Source organism: Scyliorhinus torazame, chromosome 5 (genome assembly GCF_047496885.1).
Source record: "Scyliorhinus torazame isolate Kashiwa2021f chromosome 5, sScyTor2.1, whole genome shotgun sequence".
Taxonomy (NCBI): domain Eukaryota; kingdom Metazoa; phylum Chordata; class Chondrichthyes; order Carcharhiniformes; family Scyliorhinidae; genus Scyliorhinus; species Scyliorhinus torazame.
In genome coordinates this window covers 176,938,067-176,951,484 of record NC_092711.1, presented here as the reverse complement: position 1 = coordinate 176,951,484, position 13,418 = coordinate 176,938,067, and the positions used below count along the sequence as shown (strand labels likewise).

Sequence of the window (13,418 nt, the reverse complement as noted above, 5' to 3'; positions counted from 1 at the left end):
CAGAATGTGTGGAAGTAATGATTTCCTGCAGTCTTTTCAGTAACTACTTGTAGAGGAGGAACCAATTCTTACAGTAATATGTGGTCTTCTGAAGTAGCTCAGAATGAGCTTCCATTTATATTCCCTCCGGATATTTGGGTCGGTGACGAGATTGGTCTCAGGACAAGTTTGATCCCAGTCTTCCACTGCTATCTCCTGTTGCAGTTCAACCGCTGCAAGCGCTGGAAGCCATCCTGTTAAACAGGCCCAAAATGAAATCCATGAAATTGCCCCCTTCATGTTTGCAAAGAAAATGTTGTATCAGTACGTATGCTAATAATGTTAGTATTTGGAAGGCCAAATTCCCCTCTGATCTGCTCAAAAGATTTTGGAGTATCTGCTGAAATATCTGGTGAAGGTGAGGCAATATTCAGACCATTTCTTAAAATATCCTTACCGTGGGTGGAGAGTATTAAATATTTTATAGACCCAATGGTGGTCAGAGCCGAGATTGAACCAGGTAAATCAAATGATTTCTGAATTTCTTTCCAAATATTGTTAGTCAATCTGGCATTCACTCATTCTGCAATCGTTTATGCTGTTACCCAGAAATGGCAGTGCTGTTAATGGAAGTTGGGACACATGTTTCTCCAGGTTCAGCCATCATGTGTCTACGCTGCCTGTTAACCAAGCTGTCACAGATTATAGTTGAGCTGCCCAGAAACGGGAGATCGGACAATGTAGCAAATTGAATGTAGATTCTGGAATCTGAACAGGTAACATCTGGAACAGGGACAACAATCTGGGGAGGACATTCATCCGAATACCTTCAATCCGTCCTGACAGAGAGAGTGGTCGGCTCAGCCACTCATCCAGCCCACTCTTCATACAGTTAACGATGCGAGTGTAATTTGCTCCATATATTCTATCGATTGTTGGTGGGACAAGAATACTGAGATATTTAGTGTCCAACTGAGCCATTTAAAGGCACGTTGTTTCTCCATATGGTTGGGATTTGTCCACCATTGCTTCAAACTTTTTAACATTAACTTTATTACCCGAGTCACAGCCTACCTTTTAAATACTCTCTTTCATAGAAAATATGGATGTTGCAGGATCTGATAAGTAAAGCAGGACGTTATCAGCATAGAATGACAACTTGTGCTTTTCTTCTCCAGCTAGAACGCCTTTATGTCTGTCTTGTCTCTCACCATTTGGGCTAAGGGTTCTATACATAAGTGAACAGAAGAGGGGGACAGAGACCAACCCGGTCTTGTTCCCCTCTCTAGCCCAAAGACTTCAGCAATATGACTGTTCACACGAACAGAAGCCCGTGGATTTGAATAGAGGATCTTGAGTCCAAACTCCAGGCTGGTGTAAAGTCTGAAATAGGTACACCCATGATATTCGATCAAATGCCTTTTCAGCATCTAAAGATAAGATCATGGCCTCAACTCCATTCCCTTGGTCATGAATCATGATGTTAAGGAGCCTGTGGAGATTGTCTCCAGAGTAACACCCAGTTTGGTCTGGGTGTTAACACCTCAGTTATTATTCTGTTTACTCTATGGGCCAGTATTGATGTTAGAACCTTCAGGATACAATTAAGTTATGATATGGGGCGATGTGACCCACACTCTGTTGGGTCTCTCCCCTCCTTATGAATGACCGTTATAATTGCATCTCTCCATGAAGGAGCCAATGATCCAGTTTCTAATGAGTGACGATAGGCCTGCTGAAGTAAAGGTGGATGTATGTCTTTAACGGTCTTATAAAATTTGTTTATGTCGCCACCAAGGCCAGGGCTTGCTTTTTAAAATATAAATTTAGAGGACATAATTATTTTTTCCAATTAAGGTGCAAATTAGCCTGACACGAGAGGATAAGAATCCCTGGTTTGCCCAGGATCTGCCCAGCTTACTGTGGTCTGTGTCTGACAAATGTGTTTCTTGTAAAAATGCAGTTTTGCAGCTCAGATGTTTCAACTGACAGAGCATCTTTTTTCTCTCAATGGGTTTATGTCACCCTTTCACATTTAAAAAAAAAATTTAGAGTACGCAATTAATTTAACATTTTCATCTGGAGCTGAGAAATTTCACCACAAATGATCTTGGGGCGAATTAGCATCTGACGGCTTTTGTTGCAGTGATCTGTGAGCCCACTCTAGTTGCAGTGGGAAATCGATCGGGAGTTTAAGCAGGTTCTTGAGAAAGCTTTCGACCCAGCGGATAATGTCCCGCCTACTGAGTTTTCTGGCACCTCATAAATTCACAGGTTGTTCCATCTCATGAAATGTTCGAGGTTCTGACATCTGTCCTCTAACCGTCTGTCTCTCTGGTGTAAATAACAAAGGAGCCTGTATCTGTGAATGTTACTATCATTAACCACACTAATTCTGTTCTCAGGCTCCACTACTCTCTTTCCCAAACCGCTGACAGCTTGTTCCAGTTCTGAGACTGAATTTTTCATTGTCCCAAGGGTGTCACTAATGTCTTTTCTGAATTTTCTCAGCTCAGTCAGGATAGTCTCAGCTCAGACTTTTCCAGACCTGAATGTGGTGTTGGGACGGGCCCGTTGCTGCCATATGAAGAGGGGCTGAGGCTTCTTACTGAGTGAATCTCTTCCCACACTCAGAGCAGATGAATGGCCTCTCCGCAGCGTGTACTCGCTGGTGCTTCCGCAGGTGAGATGAATTAATGAATGCTTTTCCACACTCAGGACAGGTGAACAGTCTCTCCCCAGTGTGAACCCGTCGGTGTATCAGTAAATTTGATGAATGACTGAATCCCTTCCCACACTCAGGACAGGTGAACAGCCTCTCCCCAGTGTGAACTCTTCGGTGAGTCAGCAAGCCGGATGAATTAATGGATCCCTTATCACACTCAGGACAGGTGACTGGCCTCCCCAGTGTGAACGTGTTGGTCTGTCAGTAAGTTGGATGAATGACTGAATCCCTTCCCACACTCAGTGCAGGTGAACAGTCTCTCCCCAGTGTGAACCCGTCGGTATATCAGTAAATTTGATGAATGACTGAATCCCTTCCCACACTCAGGACAGGTGACTGGCCTTCTCCTAGTGTGAAGCTGCAAGTGCTTCAGGAAGCTGGATGAATTAATGAAACCCTTCTCACACTCGGAGCAGGTGAATGGTCTCTCCCCAGTGTGACTGCTTTGATGAATTTCCAGCACAGAAGGGGATCTGAATCCCTTTCCACAGTCACCACATTGCCACGGTTTCTCCATGGTGTGGGTCTGACTGTGTCTCTCCAGGTTGGACAACCAAGCCTCATGCACACACACAACACATGTAAGGTCTCTCCCTGCAGTGATTGGGATGCTGTTTTTCTGGCAGTCTAACTGGTAAAATCTCATTCTACAGTCAGTGCACTGGGACACACATGTCGGGTATGTGCATCTTGGTGTTTTTCCAGTTATACTGATGATTAAAATATTTTGAAACGCTTAGAATGCACAAACATTTTCTCGATTCAAAGGCCGATGATATTCAGGTCCTGATGCAACGATGACTGGCAGATCTTGACTCAACATCCAATCTAATGTCCTGTAAAAGGAGATGACAAAAGTCATCACTGTCAGTCAAGGATAGAAATTCAAACACACAATTCTAGTTTATAATAATAATAAATCTTTATTGTCACAAGTAGGCTTACATTAACACTGCAATAAAGTTACTGTGAAAAGCTCCTAGTCGCCACATTCTGGCTTGTTTGGGTACACGGAGGGAGAATTCAGAATGTCCAAATTACCGAACAGCACGTCTTTTGGGACTTGTGGGTGGATACCGGAGCACCCGAAGGAAACCCACACAGACACGGGGAGAACGTGCAGATTCTGCACAGAAAGTAACCAAAGCCAGGAATCCACATTATAGAAAGGATGGGATAGCACTGGAAAGGGTGCAGAGGAAATTTACCAGGATGTTTCCTGGTTGGAGAGTTTTAGTTATGAAGAGATAGACTTGGATTGTTTTCCTTGGAGCAGCGGAGACTGAGGGGGACATGATCAGCAAAATTATGAGGGGCATAGATAGAGTAGACAGGAAAAAACTTCTCCCTTTGGTAGAGGGATCAGTGACCAGGGGGCAGAGATTTAAGGTAAGAGGCAGGAGGTTTAGAGGGGATGTGAGGAAAACCTTTCTCACCCAGAAGGTGGTGGGAGTTTGGAACACGCTGTCTGAAAGGGTGGTGGAGGCAGAGACCCTCATGACATTTAAGAAGTATTTAGATAGGCACTTGTGAAGTCCAGGCTATGGGCCAAGCACTGGAAAATGGGATTAGAATAGGCAAGTGGTTGTTTTGGACTGGCGCAGCCTCGAGGGGCCGAAAGGCCTTTACTGTGCTGTATGACCTATGTGAAGTTGGTTACAATCGGATCAGCTGGTGTCTCTGATGGATAATCGAGTGATTCACTTCTCACATTGAGAGCAGGTGAACGGCTTCGCCCCAGTGTGAATCCGCTGGTGTCTCTGCAGGGTGGATGAATGTCTGAATCCCTCCCCACACTGAGAGCAGGTGAACGGCTTCTCCCCAGTGTGAATCCGCTGGTGTTTCCGCAGGGTGGATGAATGTCTGAATCCCTTCTCACATTGAGAGCAGGTGAACGGCTTCTCCCCTGTGTGAACTCGCTGGTGTGACAGTAGATTGTATAACCGAGTGAATCCCTTCCCACACTGAGAGCAGATGAATGGCCTCTCCCCAATGCAAATTTGCTGATGTTTCTGCAGGCTGAATAACTCAGTGAATCCCTTCCCACACTGAGAGCAGGTGAATGGCCTCTTCCCAGTGTGAACTCGCTGATGTTTCTGCAGGTTGCATAATTGAATGAATCCCTTCCCACACTGAGAGCAGGTGAACGGCCTCTCCCCAGTGTGAACACGCTGGTGTCTCTGTAGATGGAATAACTGAGTGAATCTTTTCTCACACTGAGAGCAGGTGAATGACTTCTCCCCAGTGTGAATTTGCTGGTGTCTCTGCAGATGGGGTAACTGAGTGAATCCCTTCTCACACTGAGAGCAGGTGAATGGCTTCTCCCCTGTGTGAATGCGTCGATGAGCTTCCAGCAAACATGGGGCTCTGTATCCCTTCCCACAGTCCAAACATTGCCAAGGCTTCTCCATGTTTTCGGTCTCCTTGTATCTCTACAGAATGCACAATTGAAGCCTTGACCACACACAGAACACATGTACGGTCTCTCCCCGCTGTGAATGGTGTGATATTTTTTCAGGCTGTGTAACTGGTTAAAGCTCTCTCCACAGTCAGTGCTCTGACACACTCTCACTCAGGTGTGTATGTGTGCCTCGGTGCTTTTCCAACTGATGTTTAAAATCTTTTGAAGCTGAGAGATGAGAGAAACCTTTCTCCTTCTAGATTCAAAGGCTGATGATATTCAGGTCCCAAGGAATTGAGTAAAACTTTTGTTGGATTTTTGTTTCTTAAGGAGTCTAAGTTTTATATAGATTTAGACTGTCAGATCTAAATCTCTCAGATCGAGATGTGTCGTTTGAAATTTCTGTCTGTAATTCCTCCTCTTCTAACATCCTGTAAAAACAATTTACAAGAATTATCTATCAGTACGGAATAGAAATCTAGTCTCTCTGGAACATTCTTGTTCTCTCATTCTGCAAAAACTGTAAATCTCCATCCCACACACTCTCCCTCCATTCTCACTCTGCTGTATCTAATATTCACCCTCCCAATTCTCCTGAAGGTGCTGATCCATGCTCACTGCTTCTTGGCCTGGATACAGACTGAAAATCTTCATGAATTACTACACAAAAAATGTGTAATATACAGATTGGATTCAGTTCCTTTCCCTTCAGTTGTTGAAAGTCGCCAATGTCGTCCCCGCCCCCGAATGAGGAAAGAAGGAAACATTGATTTCCTCGCACAGAAGAGGAAGCTCAATGTCCAACTTCCGGGCTGTGACGCCACAATATAGCCCAGCCTACATCAACCAATAGGAATCAGTCTGTTCCTCGGTGACGTCATAGGGTTCCAGTGCGCATGGGCGTCACGGGGTCACGGGTGTCCGCCTCCACCTATTGTTCTCCCTCCGCTGGCACCTCCTCGAGACAAGGTTACCGGGCAACCATCTGCCGGCTCCGGCCAGAGCGAGAAGCCGCTCGGTGACCTTACCCTCTAGCCTCGTCCGGGACTGCGCATGTCCAAGGGAGAGGTGAAGCTGAGCATGTGCGGGGTAGCTCCCACCTCCTGACTGTCAGGATGACGCGTTGGCCAATGGAACGCCTGGGCGACCGGATGGACTCTCGTCCTCCAGCCTATCTTCGCGGATTTTGTGAGATCGAAAACTGGGCTTCACACAGACCGAAGCTTCTTCCTGTCTCCAACATCTGTGAGTAAAATGCATTTTCTCCCCCTTTCCATTTCTTTTCTCATAATAAATGCACTTTATTACAGAACCAATAATAATATGTAATCTGTACCATATAACAACACGATACATATCTCTGTCTGATATTCCTTTATTGTCCCCTTAAATGTCAGCTATCAACTGGGAAACCAGTCCTTTAATTTTGAACATTGGGAAAGAGACCATCCTTTAGAACAAAGAACAAAGAACAAAGAAATGTACAGCACAGGAACAGGCCCTTCGGCCCTCCAAGCCCGTGCCGACCATACTGCCCGACTAAACTACAATCTTCTACACTTCCTGGGTCCGTATCCTTCTATTCCCATCCTATTCATATATTTGTCAAGATGCCCCTTAAATGTCCCTATCGTCCCTGCCTCCACTACCTCCTCCGGTAGTGAGTTCCAGGCACCCACTACCCTCTGCGTAAAAAACTTGCCTCGTACATCTACTCTAAACTTTGCCCCTCTCACCTTAAACCTATGCCCCCTAGTAATTGACCCCTCTACCCTGGGGAAAAGCCTCTGACTATCCACTCTGTCTATGCCCCTCATAATTTTGTATACCTCTATCAGGTCGCCCCTCAACCTCCTTCGTTCCAGTGAGAACAAACCGAGTTTATTCAATCGCTCCTCATAGCTTATGCCCTCCATACCAGGCAACATTCTGGTAAATCTCTTCTGCACCCTCTCTAAAGCCTCCACATCCTTCTGGTAGTGTGGCGACCAGAATTGAACACTATACTCCAAGTGTGGCCTAACTAAGGTTCTATACAGCTGCAACATGACTTGCCAATTCTTATACTCAATGCCCCGGCCAATGAAGGCAAGCATGCCGTATGCCTTCTTGACTACCTTCTCCACCTGTGTAGCCCCTTTCAGTGATCTGTGGACCTGTACTCCTAGATCTCTTTGACTTTCAATACTCTTGAGGGTTCTACCATTCACTGTATATTCCCTACCTGCATTAGCCCTTCCAAAATGCATTACCTCACATTTGTCCAGGTTAAACTCCATCTGCCATCTCTCCGCCCAAGTCTCCAGACAATCTAAATCCTGCTGTATCCTCAGACAGTCCTCATCGCTATCCGCAATTCCACCAACCTTTGTGTCGTCTGCAAACTTACTAATCAGACCAGTTACATTTTCCTCCAAATCATTTATATATACTACAAAGAGCAAAGGTCCCAGCACTGATCCCTGTGGAACACCACTGGTCACAGCCCTCCAATTAGAAAAGCATCCCTCCATTGCTACCCTCTGCCTTCTATGGCCTAGCCAGTTCTGTATCCACCTTGCCAGTTCACCCCTGATCCCGTGTGACTTCACCTTTTGTACTAGTCTACCATGAGGGACCTTGTCAAAGGCCTTACTGAAGTCCATATAGACAACATCTACTGCCCTACCTGCATCAATCATCTTAGTGACCTCCTCGAAAAACTCTATCAAGTTAGTGAGACACGACCTCCCCTTCACAAAACCGTGCTGCCTCTCACTAATACGTCCATTTGCTTCCAAATGGGAGTAGATCCTGTCTCGAAGAATTCTCTCCAGTAATTTCCCTACCACTGAAGTAAGGCTCACCGGCCTGTAGTTCCCGGGATTATCCCTGCCACCCTTCTTAAACAGAGGAACAACATTGGCTATTCTCCAGTCCTCCGGGACATCCCCTGAAGACAGCGAGGATCCAAAGATTTCTGTCAAGGCCTCAGCAATTTCCTCTCCAGCCTCCTTCAGTATTCTGGGGTAGATCCCATCCGGCCCTGGGGACTTATCTACCTTAATATTTTTTAAGACACCCAACACCTCGTCTTTTTGGATCACAATGTGACCCAGGCTATCTACACCCCCTTCTCCAGACTCAACATCTACCAATTCCTTCTCTTTGGTGAATACTGATGCAAAGTATTCATTTAGTACCTCGCCCATTTCCTCTGGCTCCACACATAGATTCCCTTGCCTATCCTTCAGTGGGCCAACCCTTTCCCTGGCTACCCTCTTGCTTTTTATGTAAGTGTAAAAAGCCTTGGGATTTTCCTTAACCCTATTTGCCAATGACTTTTCATGACCCCTTCTAGCCCTCCTGACTCCCTGCTTAAGTTCCTTCCTACTTTCCTTATATGCCACACAGGCTTCGTCTGTTCCCAGCCTTTTAGCCCTGACAAATGCCTCCTTTTTCTTTTTGACGAGGCCTACAATATCATTCGTCATCCAAGGTTCCCGAAAATTGCCGTATTTGTCTTTCTTCCTCACAGGAACATGCCGGTCCTGTATTCCTATCAACTGACACTTGAAAGCCTCCCACATGTCAGATGTTGATTTGCCCTCAAACATCCGCCCCCAATCTATGCTCTTCAGTTCCCGCCTAATATTGTTATAATTAGCCTTCCCCCAATTTAGCACATTCATCCTCGGACCACTCTTATCCTTGTCCACCAGTACTTTAAAACTTACTGAATTGTGGTCACTGTTACCGAAATGCTCCCCTACTGAAACATCTACCACCTGGCCGGGCTCATTCCCCAATACCAGGTCCAGTACCGCCTCTTCCCTAGTTGGACTGTTTACATATTGTTTTAAGAAGCCCTCCTGGATGCTCCTTACAAACTCTGCCCCGTCTAAGCCTCTGGCACTAAGTGAGTCCCAGTCAATATTGGGGAAGTTGAAGTCTCCCATCACCACAACCCTGTTGTTTTTACTCTTTTCCAAAATCTGTCTACCTATCTGCTCCTCTATCTCCCGCTGGCTGTTGGGAGGCCTGTAGTATACCCCCAACATTGTGACTGCACCCTTCTTATTCCTGATCTCTACCCATATAGCCTCACTGCCCTCCGAGGTGTCCTCTCGCTGTATAGCTGTGATACTCTCCTGAACAAGTAGCGCAACTCCGCCTCCCCTTTTACATCCCCCTCTATCCCGCCTGAAACATCTAAATCCTGGAACGTTTAGCTGCCAATCCTGCCCTTCCCTCAACCAGGTCTCTGTAATGGCAACAACATCATAGTTCCAAGTAGTAATCCAAGCTCTAAGTTCATCTGCCTTACCCGTAATGCTCCTTGCATTAAAACATATGCACTTCAGGCCACCAGACCCGCTGTGTTCAGCAACTTCTCCCCGTCTGCTCTGCCTCAGAGCCACACTGTCCATATTCCCTAGTTCTCCCTCAACGCTCTCACCTTCTGACCTATTGCTCCCGTGCCCACCCCCCTGCCATACTAGTTTAAACCCTCCCGTGTGACACTAGCAAATCTCGCGGCCAGGATATTTATGCCTCTCCGGTTTAGATGCAACCCGTCCATCTTATACAGGTCACACCTGCCCCGGAAGAGCTCCCAGTGGTCCAGATAACCGAAACCCTCCCTCCTACACCAGCTGTTTAGCCACGTGTTTGTCTGCTCTATCTTCCTATTTCTAGCCTCACTGGCACGTGGCACAGGGAGTAATCCCGAGATTACAACCCTCGAGGTCCTGTCTTTTAACTTTCTGCCTAGCTCCCTGAACTCCTGCTGCAGGACCTCATGCCTCTTCCTGCCTATGTCGTTAGTACCAATATGTACAACGACCTCTACCTGTTTGCCCTCCCCCTTCAGGATTCCCTCTACCCGTTTAGCCAGACAAATAAATGTGTCAAGCTGAGGGAGCAAAGGATGTCAATGTCTTTAAGAGAGAGACCTGGGCCAAGCTTTCCAGAGTCTGCACCCTCCCGGGATTCACTTCCTTTCCCTTCAGTTGCTGCTAGTCACCAATTAAAGGTCAGAATGATAAATGAAATGGAAAGGGGGAGAAAAGAAAGTTTTTTATTCCCAGATGTTGGAGCGAGGACGAGGTTTCAGTCTGTGTGAAGCTCAATCTTCATTCACACAAAGCCCGCGCGCTGATTGGCTGAGGGACGGGTCCTTCCGGTCCTCCAATTCTTCCCATTGGTCAACACCTCAGCAGGAAGGTCAGGTTGTTGACTCTTCTCGCACATGCGCAGCTTCCCCTCTTCCTTGGACATGCGCAATTCCGGGCCGACCGCGCTGCGGATCGAGAGGTTTGCCCAGCGCGGGGGACTGTGGGAACCGCGGCTGCCATTACACATCTGGAGCTGTCACCAAACTCTTGGGACTGGGATGGAAAGTGGGGAGGGCGGACGTCAGCCTGGCACAAAGCACATCTGGGTGGTCACTAGATTGGATTGTTACGTCCCCCTCAGCAAAACAGTTTGTTAACTTCAGGTGTAAAGATTTAGACACCTGGGTGGCACATTGGGGAGGGCAATAGGTGAGAGTGAAACTGAACCCGAGAGTCAGCACCTTCAGGGGAGGAGAATTGGTGGATATTGGGATGAATTAGTGTTACAATTAGAGTGTGTTGGGGGGGGGGGGGGGGGGAGGGGACAGAGATTTATTGTTTGAGGGAGATGAATGTTTTATGACAACTTGAACTGACAGCTTTAGGTTTCTATCCTATACTTGGTGATTTAATACAGACAGAAACCACAAACCAAACATCAAGTCACGATTCAAAGGAGTCACTCAATATTATTGGCTTTTGTGGACAGTGAAATGTTTTGTCAGTTGGGTCTGCGGTAAAGGCTTCAGTTGTCAGTCTGAGGCTTCCACTAATCATCCAGCCTCGTTGATAGACAACTGTAATCAGAGTGGGAATGAACAATGGGCGAGATTCACCGGTCGCCGAAACTGGTCGGACAGTCCCTGTTTCCAATGAAATCGGAGGCGGCGCTGCTTTCGCGATGCGCTGCCCCCTCCAAAGCAGCGTACTCTAGGAGTTCGGCACTCACCATATCGACACCCTCCGGATGTTGCCGGAGGCCAGCCCCAATGCTCCAGCCTCGACCGGCCAAGTTCCCGACGGCGTGGGTCTCTCATGGTCTTACCTGTCGGGAACTCGGCGTGGCGGCTGCGGACTCAGTCCAGCGTCGCCACAGTCGGCGGAGGGCCGATCCGCGGGCAGGGGGGACTTTGTCAGGGGCTGGGGGCACTATTAGAACATAGAACAGTACAGCACAGAACAGGCCCTTCGGCCCTCGATGTTGTACCGAACATTGTCCGAAACCAAGATCAAGCTATCCCACACCCTGTCATTCTGGTGTGCCGTTTTGCCCCAAATATTCGGTTGGAAAAGAACACCGTTACCACGCCGGCAACAGGACATAGCCTGAGAATCGGAGAATCCAGCCCAACCTTTGTAATCTCCTTTCCCAGGTGATGAGTAGAGAGGTTTTTGCAGACAGGAAACACAAACCAAACATCCCTATTCTGAGATGTGTCCTTTTAGATTGGACTCTAGACTTGGGACTTGGTTCTTAGGCTATGGACTTACTCCGGTGTCTGCTTAACACTTGTTTATTAGTTCTACATCTAAACAAGTTACAGAGTAGGCATGTTACTCCTCGGCGCGATTTCAACCCTCCGTGAGTCTAACACATGTTAATAAATCAGCATCCACGTCATACAGTAGCATGTGCCATCTCTTAACCTGTTACACTACATCTCTTCCCACCCCCCTCCCCACTCCCAAATATACTATCCAGGGGTTCTGTAGCCGTCTAAAATACATGTCAACAGTTTTGAGAAGGTACACAAAGTCTGCAGTGCCGCCTGCACACCTCCCTTTGAGAACGTTGCTGCAGTCGGTCCAGTAACAGACAAGAAAGGTGCTGACAAAGCTTTTGCTTCATTTCATGAAGACCTGATGCAGCCGGTACCAGAGAAAATGGTGTTTCCACAACCTGCACTGCTGGCCTCTCTGCGGGTGGAGCAATGACAGGGACTGCTCTAACATCGCTGTGTCAAAAATAAATTCTCATCTCTCCCTCTGGCTCCTTTGCCAATTACCTCTGAGGAACTCACTTTCTGTTAAAGAGCCTGTCAACCACTCTCACCCACTTTCCCTAAAGTACATCAATCTATTCATGAAAAGTCCAGAAAAATCAAATACTTTTATAACAAATGTTTATTAATCTAAGAGAAAAGGTGAGATATAGAAGGTTATTTGAGGATCAAAGCCAACCAGAGTAAAGGATGTTCACAATGTTCAGGATGCAAATTGTTTCTCTTTGGTTCCTCTGTACCCTGTTCCTGTGACTCCCTACTTTGGACACGGGCACTGAACCCTGTGGCCAGGGCACCATCAGCCCCAATAACCCCCCCCCTCCCCCTCGTGCCCTGATTGATAGAGGCCCATTTCCCAGTCCATCCTCCAGCACCTTCCTGTCTCTCTGTTAGTGAGGTGCCCATGGCAAGTGTGATGGGAGGAGATGCATTCGGGTTACAATCAATAGGGAGTGTGCGGGGGAACAATGATTTATAGTTTGAGAGGGAACAGGATGTTTTCTGATGACTAGAATTGCCAGTTCTGGATTTCTGCCCTTTCCTTACGGCGATGTCCTTTGTAATCTCCTTTCCCAGGCGATGAGTAGAGAGGTTTTTGCAGACAGGAAACACAAACCAAAGATCCCTATTCTGAGATGTGTCCTTTTAGATTGGACTCTAGACATGGGACTTGGTTTGCAGACTATGGACTTACTCCGGTGTCTGTTCAACACTTGTTTATTAGTTCTACGTCTAAACAAGTTACAGAGTAGGCATGTTACTCCTCGGCGCGATTTCAACCCTCCCTTGAGAGTCTAACACATGTTAATAAATCAGCATCCACATCATACAGTAGCATGTGCCATCTCTTAACCTGTTACACTAGATCTCTTTCCCCCCCCCCCCCCCCACTCCCAAATATACTATCCAGGAGTTCTGTAGCCGTCTAAAATACATGTCAACAGATTTGAGAATGTACACAAAGTCTGCAGTGCCGCCTGCACACCTGCCTTTGAGAACGTTGCTGCAGTCGGTTCAGTAACAGACAAGAAAGGTGCTGACTTGAAGCTTTTGCTTCATTTCATGAAGACCTGATGCAGCTCGGTACCAGAGAAAATGGTGTTTCCACAACCCGCACTGCTGGCCTCGCTGTGGGTGGGGCAAGGACAGGGACTGCTCAGCACGGAGGGTCATCATTACCTCTCCCTCCAGTGAACCTCCTCCTTCAGGACAAG

At 47.1% G+C, this 13,418-nt stretch overlaps 1 protein-coding gene across 1 annotated transcript; it reads right to left on the bottom strand.

The window, feature by feature from the left end:
- Positions 1-3,607: 3,607 nt before the first annotated feature.
- Positions 3,608-5,920, bottom strand: LOC140422441 (uncharacterized). The gene is made up of 2 exons (XM_072507461.1): positions 5,687-5,920; positions 3,608-5,536 (listed from the first exon to the last, which is right to left on the bottom strand). Exon 2 carries the CDS (start codon positions 5,113-5,115, stop codon positions 4,405-4,407), a length of 711 nt encoding a protein of 236 aa, XP_072363562.1. The 5' UTR covers positions 5,116-5,536; positions 5,687-5,920; the 3' UTR covers positions 3,608-4,404.
- Between the last annotated feature and the right edge of the window lie 7,498 nt (positions 5,921-13,418).

Bases quoted from the DNA above. Each gene is read 5' to 3' on its own strand.
- LOC140422441 (XM_072507461.1), bottom strand. From the start codon at position 5,115: ATGGAGAAGCCTTGGCAATGTTTGGACTGTGGGAAGGGATACAGAGCC.